Here is a 22,033-nt window from a genome sequence, read left to right on the forward strand (position 1 = left end):
CTATGCAAAATTTTCAACTTATTTGGCTGGGTATTATCTGCAAAACCATCAAATTGAACACTTGTGGCGGCTAGGGTTCTTGGAGTCGCCCCTGGTCGGTCGCGGACCGTCCGCCTGGTGGACGCGGACCGTCCGGGCCTCTGGCGCGGACCGTCCGGCCCCCTAGCGCGGACAGTCCGGACCCTGGCAGAGCATTACAGTTCCATTCCTTTTATAAATGGTGATTGGTTTCAATTATTCATCTATGGATGTTTGTCACATTGTTGCAGTGGTCTTGGTGGTCTACGCAAGAAACTTGCAGGTCGCTTTAAATCCAAGCGCCCTCGAGGAAATGATGATGATTATGTACCAACCACTGATTCAGAAGCCCAATCCTCAGCTGGGGGCACTGAATCCATGGATGCGGAAGATTTTCCTCATGTTCATCCTGATTATCCCATTGATATCCAAGGATGGACTTTCCCAAAGCGGAGATTTTCTATGACTGAGTACTGCTCTCGACGGACTGTGAATCAGTATGCTCTGCCATCAGATACCAACATCCAGTTTTTCCACACGCAGCTGCAGTTTGATGTTTTCTGGGGCACCCTGGTGGATACTAATTTCCATAAGCATCAGGTGATTGATTGGTCATTCCTGCTCAGTCAATCAGTCATGGAGGGTTTGATCCCTAAGTTTGAGGCATGCGGACTATATCAGTTTATGGGGCAGCGCACAGATTTTAATGAAATGGCTGTTAAGCAATTCTTGGCTACCTCAGAGATTGATATTGCAGAAGAATCCATCACCTGGATGACTGGCTTCAAGCGCTACTCTGCTTCTTTTGCTGACTTTGCAGCTGCCAACAGTCTGAACTATGGCACCATTTCTGCTGGAGTGGATCTTTATACTGAAGACAATTTTGAGGATTTTGTGCAGTTTTATGAGCCAGCCAGACTTGGTATACCCAGGAGATTTGGTGAGACAGCAGGACTCAGACATCATCCTGCTGTCATCAACAAGATTGCCAGAGTCACCATCCTTCCCAAGAGTGGTGATAAGAGTAAAATCAGGGAGAAGTTCTGGAACATAATTCATCACATTATGAATGGAGAAGTCATGAACATTGTTCTTTTCATGATGAGGCAGCTTAATGATTTAAAGATGGACAAGAATCAAAACTTGGCATATGCTCCATACATTATGGCTCTTATCAAATCCAAGACAAGATTTGAGGGCCCATGTGAGATTGTCCACACTCCATTCAGGCCTTTTAAGAATGAGATAGGGTTTCTCACCAGGCCACTCACTCCATTCCCAGATGATGAGGAAGACCCTGGCTATGAGGGTGGAGCAGCGCCTAATGTTGAGGAACAGCAGATGCCTCCTCCTCCACCTCCTCCTCAGCCTCAGCACTATTGGGAGCCTGCTCCAGGATATTTTGATCCTTATTTTCACAACATGCAGCAAGGGCTGGAGGCTCATATTGATACTCGATTTGAGGGGTTGATGTCACATGTGGATCACCGCCTCGATGACATGCGGTCTCGCTTTGACGACAACTGGGATGTGCTCAACTCTGAATTTTCTGACCTTCGTGATCACATTCACACTAATGTCACTGATCCCATCATGTCAAGGCTGAATAATATGCAACAAAGCTTTCAAGATAACATGGGTGCTCTCTCCAGTCAGTTTGATAATCTTTCTACAACTGACAACATGCATGATATCAGTCAGAGGCAGCAGCAGCTCCAGCAGGACTTTGACCAGTTCTCCTCCCTGTTTGACACCTTCCGCACTCATTATTACCACATGCATCCTCCGCCGAGTGATCAGTAAGGCCTCTCCTTTGTGGCAATTGATGCCAAAGGGGGAGAGAAGTGATGAGAAGTTGTCAGGCGTCTCCTTCAGGGGGAGTTGGTGGTTCTATGTGGACACTAAGACCATGCATATGCATTTTATTTTTTTTGTGCCGTTTTAGTTTATGTCTTATGCATTTGGAACTTGGTTCGATCTATTAACTCTATGTCGTATGTCTGTGGATTATTATCTGTAATATTCTGTGGGATGAACTATGTTTTAGTTCAAATTACTCTGTGTGTGGTTAATCGAGATGTGATTATAATTGCTGCGCTCACTCTACGAATCATCGCTTGTATGTCTCGATAACCATGTTTGTAGGAAAGTCTCCATCAAGCTCTAATATATTATGTGTGTTATATCTTCAACTTCAAATAATCCTGCACACACTTAGGGGGAGCCCTTCTTGCATACTGAGTTTCTATTGGGATTTATCTATCTTTTGGACAGAACTTCAATTCAAGATAAGTCCTATGAAACTCATCTCCAAAATCTATTTTATACCTTAGGTATGAGAGAGATTTGGAGAAACTAAACTTCTCTTTAATATACTATGTGGTGTTGTCATCAATTACCAAAAAGGGGGAGATTGTGAATCATCTAGGCCCCTCTAGTAATGTTTTGGTAATTAATGACAACTACTTGTGGACTAACGATTCTTGGAGAAATAAGAATGCAGGGTTGGACCACATAGAACAGGAAATGTTGAAGAGTCATACGCATTGGTTGTGGATCAGATGAAGGCAAAGGTATAATATAGGTTTTACTTTTGCCGGTCTTGAGGAGTTTAGAGAAGATACCTGACCGGATTAGTAGGCTAGATAGCCGTACTATTAAGAGGGGTCAATGACTTAGATCTGTGTAAAACTTAGTGCCTCATAGAGCATCAAGTAGTTGCATTTGCATGAGGACTAACAGCGCTTCTCATTTCGTGAGTTAAAAGTTCATTCAAGAGCATGTTTGAAATTTGAGAAGTCTTGGTCGCGCGGACTGTCCGGCCCTTGGGGGCGGACCGTCCGCGATCCTCCAGAGGGTCCGAAGTCTGACCATTTGTGTTGGCACTGTGTTCTATTGCACTGCGGACCGTCCGGGCCTTAGGGCCGGACCGTCCGCAGTCCTGACCAGAGAAAGGTAGCTTCGGGTCTGTCCCTGAATTATAGGCGGACGGTCCGCCTGTGAGGCGCGGACGGTCCGCATGTGTCTAACTCGTTTTTGAACAGGGACTGTGTGTTTTTATCGATTTGTACTACGGACTGTCCGGGTGACAAGTCCGGACAGTACTGCCTCAGGTCGCGGACCGTCCGGGAATTATAGCCGGACGGTCCGCACGTGTTAACTCCGTTTGACCCGAGGCTCGGGTGTTTGAATCTGCCAGGTCGCGGACGGTCCGGGCTTGAAGGGCGGACAGTCCGGACACACCTTTTGAGACAGCTCTGACATGTTTCAACGGTCATTATAGCCGTTATGTTGTACGGCGGACCGTCCGGCCCTAGGGCGCGGACGGTCCGCGTGTGCGCAGAATTGCCCCCCTTTGCACATAACGGTTGGATTTAGATGGGGGGCTATAAATAGAAGGGTAGCTCGTGTGTGAGAGCCCTCTTAGCCATTCCTTGAACACATTGAGCTCATTTGTGATCCTCCAACTCACTCTCTCACACTCTTTGCTTGAGATTGCATTCTAGTGAGAGATTGAGGGTTCCTAGTGCATTTGCATCATTTGGTGATCCTTGAGGCACTAGGTGGTACACCGAGCAAGCGTCGTTGGCTTGTTACTCTTGGAGGTTGCCGCCTCCTAGACGGCTCGGGTGATTGTCTCCGTCGAGCTCTCCAAGAAGATTGTGGAGAAGTCGCGGTGTTGATTGTGAGGGGTTCGCGCCTACCTCGCCGGAGCGGCAAAGGTGACATTAGTGGAATCGAGGTATTGAGTGATTTCTTGTCCACTTGGCTCAAAGATCAAGTCGTGTCTTGATAGAGGAGCAAGTGAGAGCTTGAAGTCCACCTCAACGTGGATTAGGGGTGATCGGCAAATCACCGATACCACGGGATAAATTTCGGTGTCTATTCCTTCTAGCATTACTTATTGCCTTGCAATTGATTAGTGTTTTGCTTATTGTTCTTCAAAGTATTCAATCTCCGTAGTTGTCTTTCATACATTGTTTACTTATTGACACTAGTAAATTTATTCCCCTTGTTGTATTGATTAAATTTACTTAGTATTGTTGTTTTTAGTCAAAACCGTCTATTCACCCCCCCTCTAGCCGGTGTCCTAGATCCTACACCCACCTCCATGAGTTTTATGTTTTCAGTGTTGAATACTTATGTCTGTGTGTTTTGAAGACTTCAAAACTTGTGTTAGTCACTTATGTTTGTGTTGGATACTTATGTCAGAGCTTGAGACGTATGAGACTTATGTTTGTGTTGGGTACTTGTGTTGAACACTTATGTTTGTGATGGATATTTATGTTTGTGTTGGCTATTTATGTTTGTGATGATATCTGTGATGTATATATGTGATATCTTTTGTTTGTGTGGATGGAATACAAAAAACAAATAAAAAGGTGCAGACTGGTCACTTTGCCGAGTGTTACACTCGGCAAAGAGGTTCTTTGCCGAGTGTCAAGACCATAGCACTCGGCAAAGAACCAAGACCTGGGCACCGGTATAGGTTCTTTGTCGAGTGTAATGTCTGTGACACTCGACAAAGAGGCATGCTTTGCCGAGTGCCATACGTAGCATTCGGCAAAGAACCTGACATGGGGACCCTCCTTGGCGGGTTCTTTGTCGAGTGCTGCTGGGCAGACACTCAGCAAAGGTAACTCCTTTGCCGAGTGTCTGCCGGGACACTCGGCAAAGGCGCTGTCTCCATCAACCGACGCCATAACGACTGCTTTTCTTTGCTGAGTGCTGTGTGGCACTCGACAAACCTCTTTGCCGAGTGCCCGAGAAAAAGTACTCGGCAAAGAAGGCTTTGCCGATGCACTGTATGCCGAGTCTTGTTTGCCGAGTGTCACACTCGGCAAAATCTTTGCCGAGTGTTTTAAAGGCTTTGCCGAGTGCTTCAGGCACTCGGCAAAGGCGACGATTCCGGTAGTGAAAGTTTAGCCAAAGCGCCAACTACGTTTTAATTTACTACTCCATACATCCTACTTCATCGGTTCCAAAATATAGTTTGTTTTAGACAAACTATATTAACACTGGTAGGGTCACCTCTATAAACGCTGATAGGAAACGTAGCTGCTACAGTAAGGGTGGACCATCTGTACATTGATCTTCTAACAGCTCTGACACGCTTTTTAAATGACAAGTAGCTGCTACAGTAAGGGCGGACCGTCCAGCCCTAAACCCTAAACAGGCGCAGACCATCCACAAGTTGTGAAAATAAAACCTAAAAAGGGCTAAATTGGAAAAAAGTTGGTGTTTGGGGAGGCTATAAAAATAAGTGGTGCTCGTGTGTGGTAGCTCTCTTGGCCATTCTTTGCAAGCATTGATCACACTTGAGTGTTCCAAACACTCTCACTCACAGTCTTAATGCATTCTAGTGAGTGATTGGGTGATTCTAGTGCGTTGCATCATCGGATTGATCTTAAGGCACTAGGCGAATCGTGAAACAAGCATCACCATTTTGATACTCTTGAAGGTTGCCGCCTCCTGGACAACTTGCTGATGACTTCATCGAGCTCTTAAAGAAGCTTGTGAATAAGCCATGGAGGAGATTGTAAGAGGCGCACGCTTGCCTCGCCGGTGCGGCAAAAGTGACGCTAGTGAAATCGAGGTATGAGTGATTCCTTGACCACTTGGATCAAAAATCAAGCGGAGTCTTGATAGAGGAGCAAGTGAGTGCATTGAATCCACCTCAACGTGGATTAGGGGTGATCACTGAAACCACAGAAAAAAATCTCGTGTCTCACTTGTTCATTACTTGATTACTTGTTATCACTTGTGATTAGCCCTATTATTGTTCATTACTATACTTATTGATTACTTGTTCAACCTAGGTTGCAAGCCTAGATTAGCTCAACATAGGCTAGAGAATTTATCCTCTGTTGTACTGATTAAATTTGTCTAGTATCTTTGTTTTTTATTTAAATTCGTCTATTCACCCCTGTAGACAATGTCCTAGATCCTACAATATTACCGTGATTGCTTGCTAGTAGTTGTCTTTCAGGTGCTGCCTTAGATCACCTTCTTTCTCTTCATCGTGGCGTTCATGAGAAGATATTGTGAACATCTGCAAGCACCTACTATGGTCCGCTACTTTGAACAACAATGATGTTAACTTATGTGAATGGAGTCATCAGTGCCTCAAACATGGACCCCTCTTTGTGTATATTCTAATTTTTGAATTATTGAAATTCAGTATAATTATTGAAATTGAGGGAGTACGTATCTTTATGCTCTGTACGGATTTATTTATTTTTTAAAAATGTATTTTACAGTTAATCTAATGGTATTTATTTGATATAATAGATAATTATCTTTTACTCCCTCCATCATAGAATATAAGACATAACCATTTTTTTGTTCTTGTCCCACAATATAAGTCATGCTCTCTCTATGTATACGTACATTGATGTAGTGACGAAGAGACAATTAAGTATATTTTTGGTCTTTGAACTAGAGAGATGGTTACATCTTATATACCGGGACGTAGAGAGTATTTATACTGGGACGTAGAGAGTATTTAGATATAACCGCTGAAACTTTAGATATTAAAATACGAAACTATAGTGCGGGGAACCGAGCATTAATTGTCTGTCTTCCGTAGCCAACACCGTAGGTTCAGGCCTTGGGGGGTTATTATTCCTACTAGTTGCCTTCTCCATTGCTCCAAATGAGATAGCACATCTCAGAATAGTAGTACTACTCTACTAGTAGCGCGTACGTACGGTATGTACATTTCCATGGCAAGCGCACGCTTGGCAGCACAGAGCGCATACGGCCGGCCGGGCAGGCGTCCTCTGCTGGCGGGCGCCGTACGTCCCTTCCCCTCGCCTCGCTCCCAACTCCTGTCCTGTATACCTACGGCTCCCAGTCGGGCTAGCTGAGACAATGAATGCGCGCGCGCGCCCACAGGCACGAGAGGCCGCTTGTTCGTCGATCCGATCCGACGCCGGCATCGGCACCGGCACGGAGTAGCTAGGTAGCCTGACCGTAGTGTGGTGGCGGTCAAACTCAAACAGGGCTTTCGTCCTACTCCTCCGTAACTCCTAATCGGTCGACCCGCATGCATCGTGTCTAGCCAGCCGTTCCTTCTCACGACACGGGAGCGGAGCAAAGGGCACGAGACATCACGTCGGTCGCCACCGCCTAACGCTCATTTGTTCGGATTCTTTGATACGAGGCTGATGCGAGGCAATTCTGCTTCGTCTTCCGGTGGAACGGGTGATCTGAGGTTGATAGAGAATCTTGGTCCTCCCTCCGTAGCCACCAAAAAATGGTCGATACATTCCGCCGTGCATCCAGGCCCCGTCGACACGCACACGCGATCGCTTCACATGGATCTGCCATTGCCAAGCAGCGCCAATGCGGATGGGATATTCTGCTCCAGCGCCAGCGGGAGGAGAAGGCAAAGGCGCTGTCCGGTGTCCGCTCTGCCTTCTCTCGTCTCGTGAAAAAGGGAGCGCCACGGCCCACGGGCCGGGCCCCTCCAGGCTCACCATCACACGTGCAAACCCGCACGGGAGCACTGCAAACGCCTGACACGCGCGGGACCATCCAACCCCACCACTCCACTTTTATCGACCGGTGTACTCCTTCCGTCTGCACGTTCAGAATTTATTTTAAAAATAAGTACACTTCTAGGTACTACCAATCAACGTAATTCCAGCTACGTTTTTCTATTTTCTTCCTTCGTAAAGTACAATCCCGTAGCTCCTACTACAACTCTCCTCCCCCGATCGGGTCTGTGTTAGTGCGAGTTCTATTGTTTTTCATAAAGAAGAAGACCATCTATGTACACGAGAATCGTTCGACATGACCTGCTCATACAACGAGAGTCGCGCGCCATCCAGCCCAGAGCCGTGCTCCGTCAGCGCTCCAGCAGAGAACACCGCTATGTGGTTCTTTCTAGTGTTTGGTACCAAATCGACGCGCCAATACACTTTTTAGCGACTTCGCTGGGACACAAGTGTGTTTAGATCTACTAAAAACAGTCATCAGATGGTCGGTTCTAAAGATCACACCGACGTCTCCACCACTAACATCATCAAGCCAACCTTGGAGGCACTCCCGGCTGATGATAAGTAGCACTTTGATGACCACGTGAGCGAGGAGGAAGAAGTGTTGTGACAACTTGTCGAACGACGCGAAAAGGCGAAGGAAAAGTATCTATCACACTTCATAGTGGATCACCACGAGAAGATCATCCGTCAATAAAAGACACAAAAGAGTAATGTTCACAAAAGCGAGCAATCAATGCGGATGACCTTGGAAGCAAACTCAAATCAATATGAGCAAGAGAACTTTTAGAGAGAGGAAAGAAAAGGGAAACAAATCAAGTAGATATCAATACAAATGAACACGGTGATTTGTTTATCGAGGTTCGATTCCAAAGAACATAGTCTCTAAAACATGGGATTTGGAGCCTTGTGACCACGATCGGCGTCTGCCTAACAGGATATGAACGAAAACATAACACGGTGATTACGTAGCTATAGCTTAATTGTCTGTCCATGTGCACTGCTGCTGGATCTCGTTCACCTGCCAAGTCCGACACCAATCAACAGGCATGCATGTAGTTTGTAAAGTTGGCTGGCTCCACTCCACAGTCTACACTCTACACCCAATGCGCAAGTACTAGTCTAAAGTACTACCGTGGCTACAGCCTACAGCATTCCCTTCCCTGCCGATCATCGATCGACAACTCAAAAAGTGAAACTGCTCTGCTTTGCTTGCCTGTAGGCTGTAGGCTGTAGCATATCATCACTCGTCTCTCCCCAAGGCTAGAACTAGAAGCTGTCTGGGTGGTGGTGTCTCTCGTCTCGCTCTCCCCGTGATCACATCAGTTCACGCGAGGTCCTATCGTACCGGACCCGCGGGCCCGCCCCACGTGCGGCACACCCACTTCTCCCGTGTCCGGCCCGTCCCCACGGAGGACTGCCCGATCTCTCTCTCTCTCTCGCGTCTCTTTTTCCTTTCCACCAGCCGGTGACCGTTGACCACCGCCACCCGCGAGACCGCGAGGGCGAGAGCACCGTGGACCGGGTCTACGTGGCGCGGGGCAGGGCACCGCCCGAGGCGGAGGGCCCAGCAGCAGCGATCTTGACCGGGCCCGAGCGTGCGGTCGCGGCGGGGTCCGCCGTCAAGCAGCACGAGGGAGGGAAAGCCAAGGCCACCCACCGCCACCGGCCCACCACCACCGCGCGAGAATCGCCCCCGACACGTGGGCCCGCCATGTGCCTGCCCGGGTCGTTTCGGTCACGTCGGCATGGGGCGCACGAGGGGCGTGGCGCCCTGCCCGTGGCCGTGGGGGTGGGACCCCGTCCCTCGTCGGAGTGGGCCTCGTATCCTTCGCGTGCACCACTCCACCCAAACGGGGTACGGTTCGTGCGAGCCCCAGCAGCAGTGCAGAGGAAGTGTGCGGCTTTTTTTTTTTCGCCGGACGTGACGAATTGATGGACCGATCTGGCGACGCCGCGCATGCAGCGTCTGCATGCATGCATGGAAATACCTGTTCCCGTGCGAGCAGCTGCTGACTTAGCTATCTCCAGCAACCTCCTCTATATACATCATCTATATCAGTGCCGGTCCTGGTGGGGTCGAGCGGTGTCTCCGACCAGGACCCTCCAGATTAAGTGCTTGTTCGTTTACGTCGATTACACACGGAATCATTCCAGCTAATCAAAATTTATATAAATTAGAGAAACAATCCGGCTAGGAATCGTTCCGACCCACCAATCCGACACAAACGAACAAGGCCTAAAGGGGCCCCATTTTATATACTAAATAACAGTACATATATACAAACATATATTGTATATTATATATGTATGTCTGTTGCTCTACATAACTTTTAAAAACCTAATTATAAGTTAACAACACAGCAACAACAAGCAAGGAGAATTAGGAGAATTAGCAGCAATAAGCATTGCCATATCATGTGTTTGTTACACTTAGAATGCATTCACTAGGTAAAAAGTTCAAACAAGTTGTATTGATGTGACATTTCATGGGTGAAACCCTAGGATACAGTACTTAACCCTAGACTGGGCTTAAAAGTGTAACCAAAGTCTAACTAAGAGAAAACTTCAAAACTTAGTTGTAATAATCATAAAACGTCACCATGGATGGACTTTACTAGCATCCAAACCCTAGAATTGCCAAAAACCTTAAACAAACCTCTAGAAAACCCTGGACTGAAACCCTAGGGGGTTATCTGTAAAAGTGTGCACATTTTGTACCTAAGTGCAAAAACCATGAAATTAGGGTACCTTAAATCATATGGTTCACATGTAAGAGGATTTGCAAATAAAACATGAGTTTTGGGTTTATTTGCAAAAAGGCCATTCTTGTGATCATATGGCTAAGTCTGAAATAGTGGCATAGAGCTGACTTTAGGGCTTTGTAGATCCAAAAATACTAAGAATTTGCCTAGGGTCAACACATCAAGTTGATAGAGCTATGTAAGGAGAACAATTTAATTTGATTAAGTAACTAAGCACTATCTGCAGAGGTGTATGGTGGCAGAGAGTGGTGGCAGAGAGTTGTGGCTGTTGTACGTTCGAGGCGCTTGCTGATTGGAGAAGGTAAAGGCGGTGCCACACGTGGGGTGCGTCGACGACGACTGGTGATTCGGAAGCTAGCAGGATGGCCTGCTCGATGTCCTCCAATCTTTGGTGGTGTGAAAGAATCTGGGTGATAAGGGAGACACAGATAAGGAAAAGAGAGAGAGGCAGAGACGGAAAAGAGATGAGAAGTTGGGAGTGGTTGATTGCGTATGTAGAGGTAAGTCTTATCTTATCTTACGCAAGATATGAGAGAGAAAAATAGATCTAAGTACAAGTGACATAGGACACAGAAAGTTTGTGCTTTTATGTTAAATTTAATAGGGATATGACATATTTTTTATTAAATTAAATAATAATACATGCATATTAAATGTGTTGGCGCTCTGGAAAGTTTATATTTGTTATTGGCAAAGAGCTTGTAAGATATTGATGTCGATGATAATATATACACTATTTGTTTTCATACAATGCTATTATTTTATCGAATATTTATGTGCCTTCGCGACACACAAATATTGTACTAGTGTTATTTTATCGAATATAAATCAGGACTTTCTTTCTTTGTGCATCACCTCTTACCTGTTGTTCACCTCTTCTGCCCATGTTTAAATGGTAAAAAAGTTAAAGTTATGGACAAATGAAGATTTGATCCATGATTGTTGGCTCTAAATCCATATTCACACCCACCTAACTAATAGAACATACATGTATTTATGTTTTATACTTTATACTCAAGCATAATAGAGATATTCTAACCATAGTTGTTGGTTCCAAATACATATACACCCACCTAGCCTACAAAACACATGTTTTTATGATTTATATTCAAGCATAATATAAATATAGTTAGTTGCTTGTGCACCACTATGATCTCTATATAATATACAATTTCTTTATACAACACAAACCAACATGAGTTACAGTGGTTAGATGTGAGTGTTCTCTTGCTAGAGATCATGGTTTGAATTCTCGTAGCTACACTTTTTTTTATATTTCGCGGTGTGTGGGGAACCCTGGGAAAGGGGGCCGACACACGACGAAACCCCTAGTTTATATATATTAGTAAGTTTTTTATGAAAAAGAGAAAAAAACAAAACCTGTTCGTGCTAGATGTAGCCTGATGTGTCGTACATAAGGCGCAGACACGACATGATGATCGAGTCCAGTGGACAACGGAGGCCTAGTATCCACCATGCAACAACCTAAGGCCTAGACACGACACGGCGATCGAGCGGGGTCGGTATGAGCCTGGTGGATAACGGGTCGAGCCATGCTTGGGTCAAGCTACACCGTCCTAGGGCACACGAGGACTCCGCCGCCACCATCCTCGCAAGCCGCTCGGGAATTTTGGATGCTTACTCTGATGCGGCAAGATGGAGAGGGGAAGAATAAGGGGGTGGCGACAGCTAGTGTTTGGTGCCGTCCTAGCCACCTCACATGAGACGACACTGGATTAGAATTTTGGTTTATCACTTGGCATACAAAATACATTTATGTCGGTTACATGGTAGACGTTTTGAAATTGGACACAACAGCTAGCTCAAATGAAACATGAATCATTGTAATTGTTTGGAACGTGTTTGAACAACTATCCCACCGAAACAAATTATATCTATATGGTATATGGAAACCATATATAGCAACTTACAGGCACCTATATTCGCTGAGGAATTTATGAATTAAACTAAAAAATTAAATCGCCTAGCTAAGTTCATAACAATACAGAGTACGTACTGTGAAAGTACATGTACAACAATACACGACCTACCCCGCATGCATGCATGTAGCATGTACGGGGAAGCCAAACAGTGGACGAGGGCACGTGCGCGTGCGTACGTGCATGCACTGTACCGCAGCGTGTGAGATGACGCGACGACGGTACAACAAGCTAGTTTGGCCGGTGTCTGCCGCCGCGCGCACGCATAGCGCATGACACTGCACAGCATGCTACTCTCTGCACTCCACTCCACGTCTCCACGCACGTACATGTACAGCTAGCAGCAGCTAGGGGCAGCACCGCAGCAGTACGTATAGCAAGCATACCGCAAGTCGGCCGGCCGGGCACGGCACGCACTCTCGACGAACTGGACTGCGCATGGCCACCATGCATATGGATATGGGCAGTAGTGTGCACGCACGCACGCATGCGTCCACGTCCAATGTGTTCCATCGATTTTGACCACACCCTCTATCCCGTCTTCTCCTAGGCGGACAGTGTTCATCGCGTACAACAACAACAACAACAACACCAACAAAAGCAATAAGTTGAGATCGGTCGTGGGCAGTGTTCATCGATCGTCATCCAAAGCTACTGGCTACTCCAGTCAGTGTCTCCAGTAATTACTGAGCTGCAACCACCGTACCATGCTCGAACCAGCCTTCCTAGGCCCAGATGGTCCACATGCAAGCGCGCGCGCGGACAGCAGCAGAGCACAGGCCAGGAAGATGGGGGTGAAGAAGACATGCACGGACGAGTCCTGACGCACGGCCCCTCCGTGCGTGCATGGTGCCCCTGCCCACTTGTCCATTGCCCAGACCCCAGCCCAGAGCCAGCCAGCCAGCCAGCCAGCCAGCCAGCCAGCCAGAGCGGGTAGCTCCGAATTCATGAACTTGTCGACGTCTCGCTCTCGACAACCATGGACCACCACCTGCATGCAATGCGAGAGCTTAGTACTATCCGTGTATATTAATTAACTTTGCCAGGACGGTGCTGCATGCGTACGGTGCTGCATGCGTGCGTGCGTACATGCATGCATTCCATCAGCAACGTTGTTCGTCGTCCAATCCAGTTTCCCGGTCGTCGTCGTATGGCTATCGGGAAAAAAAGAAGTCATTGTGCATGCATGTACGTACGTATATGTATGTCTCTGCGCTGTTTCATGACACATGCATGCCCAGGATCACCGTGCTGCGCGTATAGTACAGAACAAAGGACCCTTTTTTGTATTTATAGGGTCGTGCGCGAGATCATCACTAATACATATGAATCGTGCTTTATACAACTAGACGGAAGAAGTTGGAATGAATAGGCGCTAGAACAAAATTTGCTGCACAAGCCCGCGGTGAGAGAAAAGTCCGGTGACAGATTCAGAATATATATGCTATCAGCTATTGGGAGAAGTTTACGCGCATCAAACTTGGCCAAGAATCTCTGGACAAGGGACCTGCTACTGCAACTGCAAGGAGGAAGACAGAGGCGTACTAAAATACTTTTGCGCGGCATGTGGTCGCCGTGCCTCAGTAGAAATGACAGAAAGCATGGAAATGCCACCGCCCCCCCCCGTCCGTCCACACACAAGGGTCGAATCGAGGAGCTGTACTAGTACTGCTTGGCTGCTTGCTACAGCAGTCTGCAAGCAACCGCTGTTCTAAAAGAAAGGAAAGGAAAGGAACGAACCGCCCAAACGTGTGTAGGCCCGCCTTTTGCAGACTGGCTGGCCCGTCAAAGGCCTGTGGCACTACATGGTTTGGGCCTTCTTTTTTTTGTGTTGCTAGCCGCCGGGGTCAAGTTCCGTCTCTTTCTCCTTCCAATCCCCCCCCCCGCTAGTGTGTAGCGATTCTGCTTCGTGCTTACGTCATCGATGACCCATTCCCGGTGCAAGAACAAATGCGCCGTTGGCCTGGCCCGCATGACTTCGAGCTGATTATCGTGCGTGAGTCATGACCTGCCCGGGCGGAGGGAGGCGCGGCGCAACGGACTTCATGCTGCCACCCGCCGACCCGCACCTCACCGGCTCACCTACACCCTCCTCTTCGTTCGTCTCTTATCCATGCAATGCATCGTCTGACCTTGCCTTTTGTCTTTTACAAACACTGCCATCAGCAAATCATGCTATTTTTATGCCGTCACGTTTCATGCAGCTATGTGTAAATAAATAAAACGTATATAACGCATTTTAATCATAGATCCCCGACGCAACAACAATTGCAGCCACACCCCCGCGGAGCCATCACCTTTCACTCTAATTAGAAACATCGACCTGCTCAACCCACCGAGGAATATAGACTGTTTTTTTTTCTATGTGGAAATACCAAGTAGTAGTGCCAAACGCTAAAAGGGTATGCATCTTAATTGATGAGCTGTGAGGGTGCAATCTACAAGAGTGCGGGTTCGCGTTCAGTCCAAGCTGAACATAAACGCAACGCAAGGCCCCTCGACGCAGATACCGCGCTCAGGAGCATTCGAGAAGCCGAAGAAAATTCGAAGACGAGGACCAGCTACACTGCGGACGGACTTCGGGCATGGAGGGCCAGTTCCAGGTACCGGCAATTCTCTGTCCTAAATCCATTCCCGTGTTCTTGTTCTTATCCTCGTGAGGCATCGAGGAATCGGGCGCCAGGAAAAAAAAATCATTGCTCTATTTCGGGCGTGTTGTTGTTGTTGTTGTTGTTGTTGATGATGATGATGCTTGGCCCTGGATACATGGGACTTACAATCCCTCCCCCGCATACTCGAGATGTTGGAGACTGTCCGCGCCGAATTAAACTTAGATTTGATCCGTCCCTTTCGGTTAGTTGGTTTCCCGGTTAGGGATTCGAAGCATGCGATCCCTTTCGATTAGTTGGTTTCCCGGCTAGGGATTCGAAGCATGCGAAAGTCGGATCTTGGAATAAGACCAGCTCTTGAACATGTGTTCTCAGTTCTCACCCGAGAAATTACACCCTGTACGAGTAATCGAATACATAGAAGGTGCAGTGATAGCCTTCTAAGTTAAATGGTCGGAGTTATTGAAAATTGTGATTTGGTTATTATCACACAAAAATCTTCGCACGGCCGTTACCGTACACGCACAAGTCCTGTTTCTTGGGAAGTTGCAGTGATAGCATAAACGGCTTCTTCTATGGATTGAAGTGCAGCAGTCCTGCGGCTCTGCAGCCGAATAAGCCGTATAATTTAGAGAGCATTTGGTTCTCACGATTTTCACTTGGGTTACTTGTTCTAGTCTTTTATACTGTATATAATTTAGAGATCGTTTGGTTCTCACGAATAATGAGTATCCGGTTGACAGAACCGAACACAGCTAATTTTTTTTATCTTGGATATCGTGCTCCAAAGAAACTATCCACCGTTACGAAGCTCTGAGTGGATTGTCTCGGTTTACGTGCGTGGTTGGGATTCTTGTAATAACCAAACACGGCGCCGTTCCATCCCTGAGTGGATTGTCTCGGTTTACCTTAAAAGGCATCCTATTATGTCGTACAAGTACAACTATGTTTCTTGTGCTCAATTCAGACTAGGTCTGTCAATACCATAAGCATAAATCCCTGAGATCGATCCTAGTAGGTTAATGTCCTGTGTCCTCACTGCCAGATGAACACATGGATTGTAGCCTTGAACAGTGTGAGAATAGTAGCTCAATATGTATTTTGTAGTTTTAGTTGGGCCTTTTTTAAGGCAGCGAGAATGTTTGACGACCATTTGGGTCTTATGGGTGTTTGGTTCCTACCTCCTAAACTTTAGTCAAACTTTTAATTCCTAAACTGCCAAACAATATGACTAAAGGAGGCCTCTCAAATATAAATTCTAGAGACTAAAGGTTAGTTCCTAAAGTTTAGCAGGGTGACTAAAGAACGAAACACCCAATATGACTAAAGGAGGCCTCCCAATATGACGACTTTTAAAGCAAACTAGTAGAGTGCCCCGTGCCTCTGTGGCCCCCTGTGTTCCACAGCAAATATGATGGTTATTTCGTGTTATTACTAAGCTTTGTATAGTATTTCTTTTATAAGTCATATATCTCTGTGCTTGTTTTAGTTTTAGAATTGCGATTCATACAAAATGGGTTGCGATTTTATACTGCTTGGTCATGGCTCTTTTTTTCGGCAGCTACTTGGTGTTGTTTTGTTGGGTCCAACGTGGACTAGGTTCGTTCAGATTGTAGAAAGATATCAATGAAATCAATCCTAAGAGCTCAGTGTATTGAGCTGCCTTGGTTGAATTCTAGTGTTGACTGATCCAATATGCATAGCTCAATTTGTCCTATTCTCTTTTATGCACATGTCATAATTCTGCATTGGCTATGAGTTATGGCATCATAAATTTTGATGCATACATTTCACAACATGCTATTGGGTGGTCATGGTTCCTTTGTCTGAACATGCTTGTGCTTGCCATATTATGCATTCCGACATTATATCGTTGAATGGTTATTTCCATCATAGGTTGGCAAGGAGGAGGTCATCCAAGCATGGTACATGGACGACAGTGAAGAGGACCAGAGGCTTCCTCATCATCGTGAGCCCAAAGAATTCATTCCTCTCGACAAACTTTCCGGTTTGTACATGCCCTGCTCTAGTCCTGAGCCCATATGACATCTTCATATACTAACTGATGCTGAATGCTACTACCATCATGGACATCCAGAACTAGGAATATTAAGCTGGCGCCTAAATGCTGATGATTGGGAGAATGATGAGAACCTCAAGAAAATTCGTGAAGCCAGGGGTTACTCTTACATGGTTTGCTAATAAGTTTATTTTTGGGCACTTGTTGTTTTGTTACTCTACCTTGAGTAGCAAGGTCAATACCTATTCAAAGATTCAGACTAGTATGATAAGCATTTTTCCTTATGTAGGACATTTGTGATGTGTGCCCAGAGAAGTTGCCAAATTACGAGGCTAAGATAAAGAATTTCTTTGAAGAACACTTGCATACTGATGAAGAGATACGATATTGCCTTGAGGGTAGCGGTAGGTGCCTTTGTTTTGCATCTGGAGGCGTTTTTTTTGAAGACAGAAAATCTAATAGTCAGCAGGTTTTCTTTCTAGTTACTGTCGATGTTTAATCGTTTTTACACTTATGTTCTCAAGGCTACTTTGATGTGAGGGACCAAGATGATCAGTGGATCCGTGTAGCGGTAAAGAAAGGGGGCATGATCGTTTTGCCTGCAGGAATGTATCATCGCTTTACGTTGGATAGTGACAACTACATCAAGGTATCTTTGACTTCTTTCTCTGTTCACACTATGAGTTTTGTTCTTTTTAACTCTGGTAATTGTTGATTAGATGATGATACCTTTTCTTTGTGAAGCCGTTTATGCCATTCATTTACTCTTGATTTAGTCGGCTACACTTATTTTAAGTGGAAGGTAGTAGTTCCTGTTTAGTTTTAGACTTTTAGAGGGCGTTTATCTTGTCCCTGTCGTGTGATTGTGTGATTGTGCGTGTTATATCATCTTTGCAAATTTTGGCGTTCAGTCTTCTGTTACTTTCTTGTCTTAAGTCTTCTGTAAACAAGAACCAGCTAAATAACGACGCTGCTGCATTGTGGATTTTTTTTCCTGCTATGATTCCTCAGGCAATGCGTCTATTTGTGGGTGAGCCTGTCTGGACACCATACAATCGTCCGCATGACCATCTCCCGGCTAGGTATGATCCTGCGTCTGAAGCCTAAAGCTGGACTGCTGGAGCATTGTTGTGTCCCATTCTCTCTTTCTTGGATTCTCTCGCTTCCACTTTCGTTATTCTCTGGTTCCTGTTGGCTTTAACAAAACGGAACATTCGCATGGTTTCAGGAAGGAGTACGTCGAGAAAATCATCAACCGAGGTGGAAACCAAGCCGTCGAAGCTCGTTGAGCGTGTCCACTCTACATGTCCTCCTGCCGTCTCAGCCTCTTGTGTTTTACACCCTACAACTCCTAGTACCGCCGAATAAGATTTGCTATCTGCAATGTGCTCATGCCACCGCTGTGTGTGCCAGTTAACAGTTTGCACGAAACCCTAGATATTTTGTTATACGAATGAATGACATGTGGTGTTTGATAAATGATGAAACGATGATGGTTCAAATCAACCCACCTGTCTTTCACAAGTTCGATGAAACGTTGCGCGCAATGGTTGTTTACTGAAAAGGATGCCTCTAACCAGCCGTCAGTCTGACTGGATGTCGTGGATCAACTGCCGACCAACATCTTGTCTGCGCTCGTGCCGCGTGAGTAACTGCTGTCGTTCTCACTGAGGGCGAGCAGGGCCTTGGTAATGATGTACTGTTTCACAGTAACAGTTCTGTTGATCACCGAAAGGTTTGTGCAGGTTGATGTGATGTGACGATGCTGGGTGGCTCCTGCCTAGAAAACGTGTGGTGGTTGAAATGAACGCGTTCCATGTCTGTCGTCTAGTCACTCGTCGAGCTTTGGTCGGCGGAGCCGATCACCGGCCAAGAACATTTGTGATCTCGATGATATACTTGTGTGCGGCTGCATTGCCGCACAAAAGGTTCATATTGCCATCATCGTTCCTGCTCACAGATGGTAGTGGTGACGCACTGGCAAATAGACCTGATTTCATTGCGCAGCCAGATTCATCTATGGCTGACCTAAAATAAAGAGGGCTCGGTTACAGATGAGACTCAGCTAACCTCCAGATGCATTTCGTAGTAGCGACACCGGACATGTGAGGAGCACGTGATGCAGCGCGATTTTCAAAAGACGAAGTAGACGGGTGCAGGTGCAGCCGGGCACGGAAAGGAGCCATCTTTTGCAGAGTGGATGCGGCGTATCTCGCCGGCGTACCGGCGCTGCAAGTTGGCAAGTTGCAGCCAATCACGAGGCCAGGGCGATGTCACATTGTCACCAAGCTTTCTAGGATCAGGAAGAAAAAAAAATGGCACGAGCCGTCGCCGTCGTCGCTCCCCTGTCGGCTGTCGATGGATTCGAGGGCGGCCCGGGTGTCCGCCCACCACGCGCAACCCCAGCCACACCCCACGGCGTCCAGAACCTTCCGAGCTCCGCCCGGCCACGAACGCGCCGCGCGGCCTAGAACGTTCCATTCCCCTCCTGGCAGGCCTCGGAGAAGGGTCAAGCCGGTAGGAGTATTTATCGCCGCCGGCAGCCACTTTCCCGCGCAGCAGGAGAAGAGAGACGACACAGCAGCTTTTTTGGTTTCCCCTTCCCTTTCCCCGCGCGGTGATCGCTGGGTTCTCCGCGAGCGAGGCAGAGCACTGCGCGTCCTCCGTGACCGCCTGGTGATCGCTGGGGGTTCTGGACGTTGGCGTTTCATTTGGTTGGTTGGTGGTTGGCAGCAGCCGTGGCGAGATGGACCTGATGCTGCCGGTGACGGTGAAGGAGGAGTGGCCGCCGGAAGAGGAGGAGGAGGAGGACGTGGACGCGGACGCGGACGCTCCGCGGCCGATGGAGGGGCTGCACGAGGTCGGGCCACCGCCGTTCCTGACCAAGACGTTCGACCTGGTGGCCGACCCGGCCACCGACGAGGTCATCTCCTGGGGCCGCGCCGGCAACAGTTTCGTGGTCTGGGATCCCCACGTGTTCGCCGCCGTGCTGCTCCCCAGGTTCTTTAAGCACAACAACTTCTCCAGCTTTGTCCGCCAGCTGAACACCTATGTGAGTGCCCCAAGTACTCTGCTTGCTCAGTTGCTGTCGTGTGATTTTTTGTTTCTGGTTGGCTTTGTGCTCGCGCGCTCTGGTTTTGCAGTTCATCTCGCCTCTTGCATTGTGGAGTACAGTAGCATGAGCTATCAGTCGACAAGTCTGTCTCTATTATTATTACTTACCGAAAGAACAAGTCTGTATATATATATAAGCATTTTGTGTGATTCACAATGACTTGGAGCTGATACAATCGTTGAACGCGTATTGCTTTTCTTTGGCGGCCTAGCAAATACAATGGCAAAATGGGCAAATGTTTTGAATGGTTCAGAAGCAGAACGACAATGGGGGAGATTGCAGAACCAGCATCTCCATGACAAGATGTTAAATTCCTCTGACATGCTCTTTGTTCGCCTTGTTACTGTGTAGCTAGATGGACCAGGACAAGGGATGAACGAAGCTACTACAGCCTACGAGAAAGAAACAAACTGCTTGTTTGTCCTAAAGATAAAGAAGACTCACTCCTTTGATCACCACTCACCACCAAGCAATATACTGCTAGTGTATACCACTGCCCGTGCCTGTAAATTCGGTCGCAAAACTTATGTGAAACCTAAAGTTTTACATAAATTTGCCATCTTGTCTTGTTAATTGGCTCAGCGTCGGCATTTGTCGATTCTTAGTGTGTGATGGCTTCTGGAAATGCAGCTTACTGAACGCTGCGCGTGTTCATCGCTTTGCGACGTGCAGGGCTTCAGAAAGATCGACCCGGACAGCTGGGAGTTCGCGAACGAAGGATTCCTGAGGGGCCAGAGGCATCTTCTCCGGCTGATCAAGCGTCGAAGGCCGGCGCCACCGCCGCCGTACCTCCAGGCGTCGCAGTCGCAGGGGTCGTGCCTGGAGGTGGGCCGGTTCGGAGGGCTGGACGGAGAGATGGAGCGGCTGAGGCGTGACAAGAGCATCCTGCTGGCGGAGGTGGTGAAGCTGCGGCAGGAGCAGCAGAGCACGCGGGCGGGCATGCGGGCCATGGAGGAGCGGCTGCGGCACGCGGAGCACAAGCAGGTGCAGATGATGGGGTTCCTGGCGCGGGCGGTGCAGAGCCCAGACTTGTTCCAGCTGCTGGCACAGCAGCAAGCCCGGCGGAGGGAGCTGGAGGGCGCGGCGCTGCTCTCCGCCGCCTCCCGGAAGCGGAGGCGGCCCATCGGCGCCGCGCCGGCCAACGGCGGCTTGCAGCAGCAGGAGGAGGAGCAGCAGCAGGGCGACGACGACGACCCCACCGCCACGCGGGCGCTGTTCGCGGAGCTGGACGAGCGAGGGACCACGTCGGAGCTGGAGAACCTGGCGCTCAACATCCAGGGGCTCGGCAAGCGCAGGCAGGACGGGAGCGAGAAGCAGGGTGGCCGCGCGCGGAGCCAGCAGCAGGGCGGGTTCGAGACGGCGGAGCTCACCGACGACTTTTGGGAGGAGCTGCTGAACGAAGGGATGAAGGGCGGTGCGGAGGCTGAGACGCTGCCGCCGGAGAGGAGACGACCGGCTTGGTACGTCGACGCGCTGGCGCAGAAGTTGAGCTCCATGAGCAATAACACCACGGCGAAGTAGAGATGATCGCGTTAATTAATCCTATACGACTAGTAACAGTAGCTTAATTATCCCTCCGACAGGGGTCAGTGAATACTCTTAGCGATAGCTCCATTGTTGTAGATTATAGTATATAGGAGTGGGATCGTGGTGGTTACACTATGTCATTTTGTGCAGAGTGCAGACGTGTAGTGTATATAGTATTCTTGGTACCTACCCTGTGTTGTACCCAGCGCAAGTATATTCCACAGTCGCCGGGCCGTGTCATTATTGATGTTCTTTCTACTTTACCATCATCACTATTACTAGTGATCAATGTGCCGGCCATTGTAGCTTAATATTACTGGTATATAGCTCGTGCTAACACTACGACTTCGATAAGAGGAGAGAGGTCGATGGCAGTGGGGTCGTGTGGGGAGATGGAGGGATGAGAGATGATCCAAATAATATTGACCATTAAATTCGAGTAGGAGGAGTTATCTAGCGATCTGAATCGTTAGTTTTGATGATGTGTTAAGTATGAGTGCAATTTATTTGACAGATTTATGAAGGTTATGGATGTGA

General features: G+C 47.7%; 2 protein-coding genes across 2 annotated transcripts; both read left to right on the forward strand.

The window, feature by feature from the left end:
- The first annotated feature begins 14,617 nt into the window (after positions 1 to 14,617).
- On the forward strand, positions 14,618 to 18,360 carry LOC100216585 (uncharacterized). The gene is made up of 7 exons (NM_001326534.1): positions 14,618 to 14,828; positions 16,731 to 16,842; positions 16,933 to 17,027; positions 17,144 to 17,258; positions 17,379 to 17,503; positions 17,866 to 17,936; positions 18,083 to 18,360. The coding sequence occupies exons 1-7, from the start codon at positions 14,811 to 14,813 to the stop codon at positions 18,141 to 18,143; spliced, it is 597 nt and encodes a 198-aa protein (NP_001313463.1). The 5' UTR covers positions 14,618 to 14,810; the 3' UTR covers positions 18,144 to 18,360.
- Positions 18,361 to 19,425: 1,065 nt separating this feature from the next.
- LOC100280131 (uncharacterized) lies at positions 19,426 to 21,722 on the forward strand. The gene is made up of 2 exons (NM_001153064.1): positions 19,426 to 19,906; positions 20,642 to 21,722. The coding sequence occupies exons 1-2, from the start codon at positions 19,601 to 19,603 to the stop codon at positions 21,488 to 21,490; spliced, it is 1,155 nt and encodes a 384-aa protein (NP_001146536.1). The 5' UTR covers positions 19,426 to 19,600; the 3' UTR covers positions 21,491 to 21,722.
- The last annotated feature ends 311 nt before the right edge of the window (positions 21,723 to 22,033 follow it).

Source organism: Zea mays, chromosome 1 (genome assembly GCF_902167145.1).
Source record: "Zea mays cultivar B73 chromosome 1, Zm-B73-REFERENCE-NAM-5.0, whole genome shotgun sequence".
In the NCBI taxonomy this organism is placed as follows: domain Eukaryota; kingdom Viridiplantae; phylum Streptophyta; class Magnoliopsida; order Poales; family Poaceae; genus Zea; species Zea mays.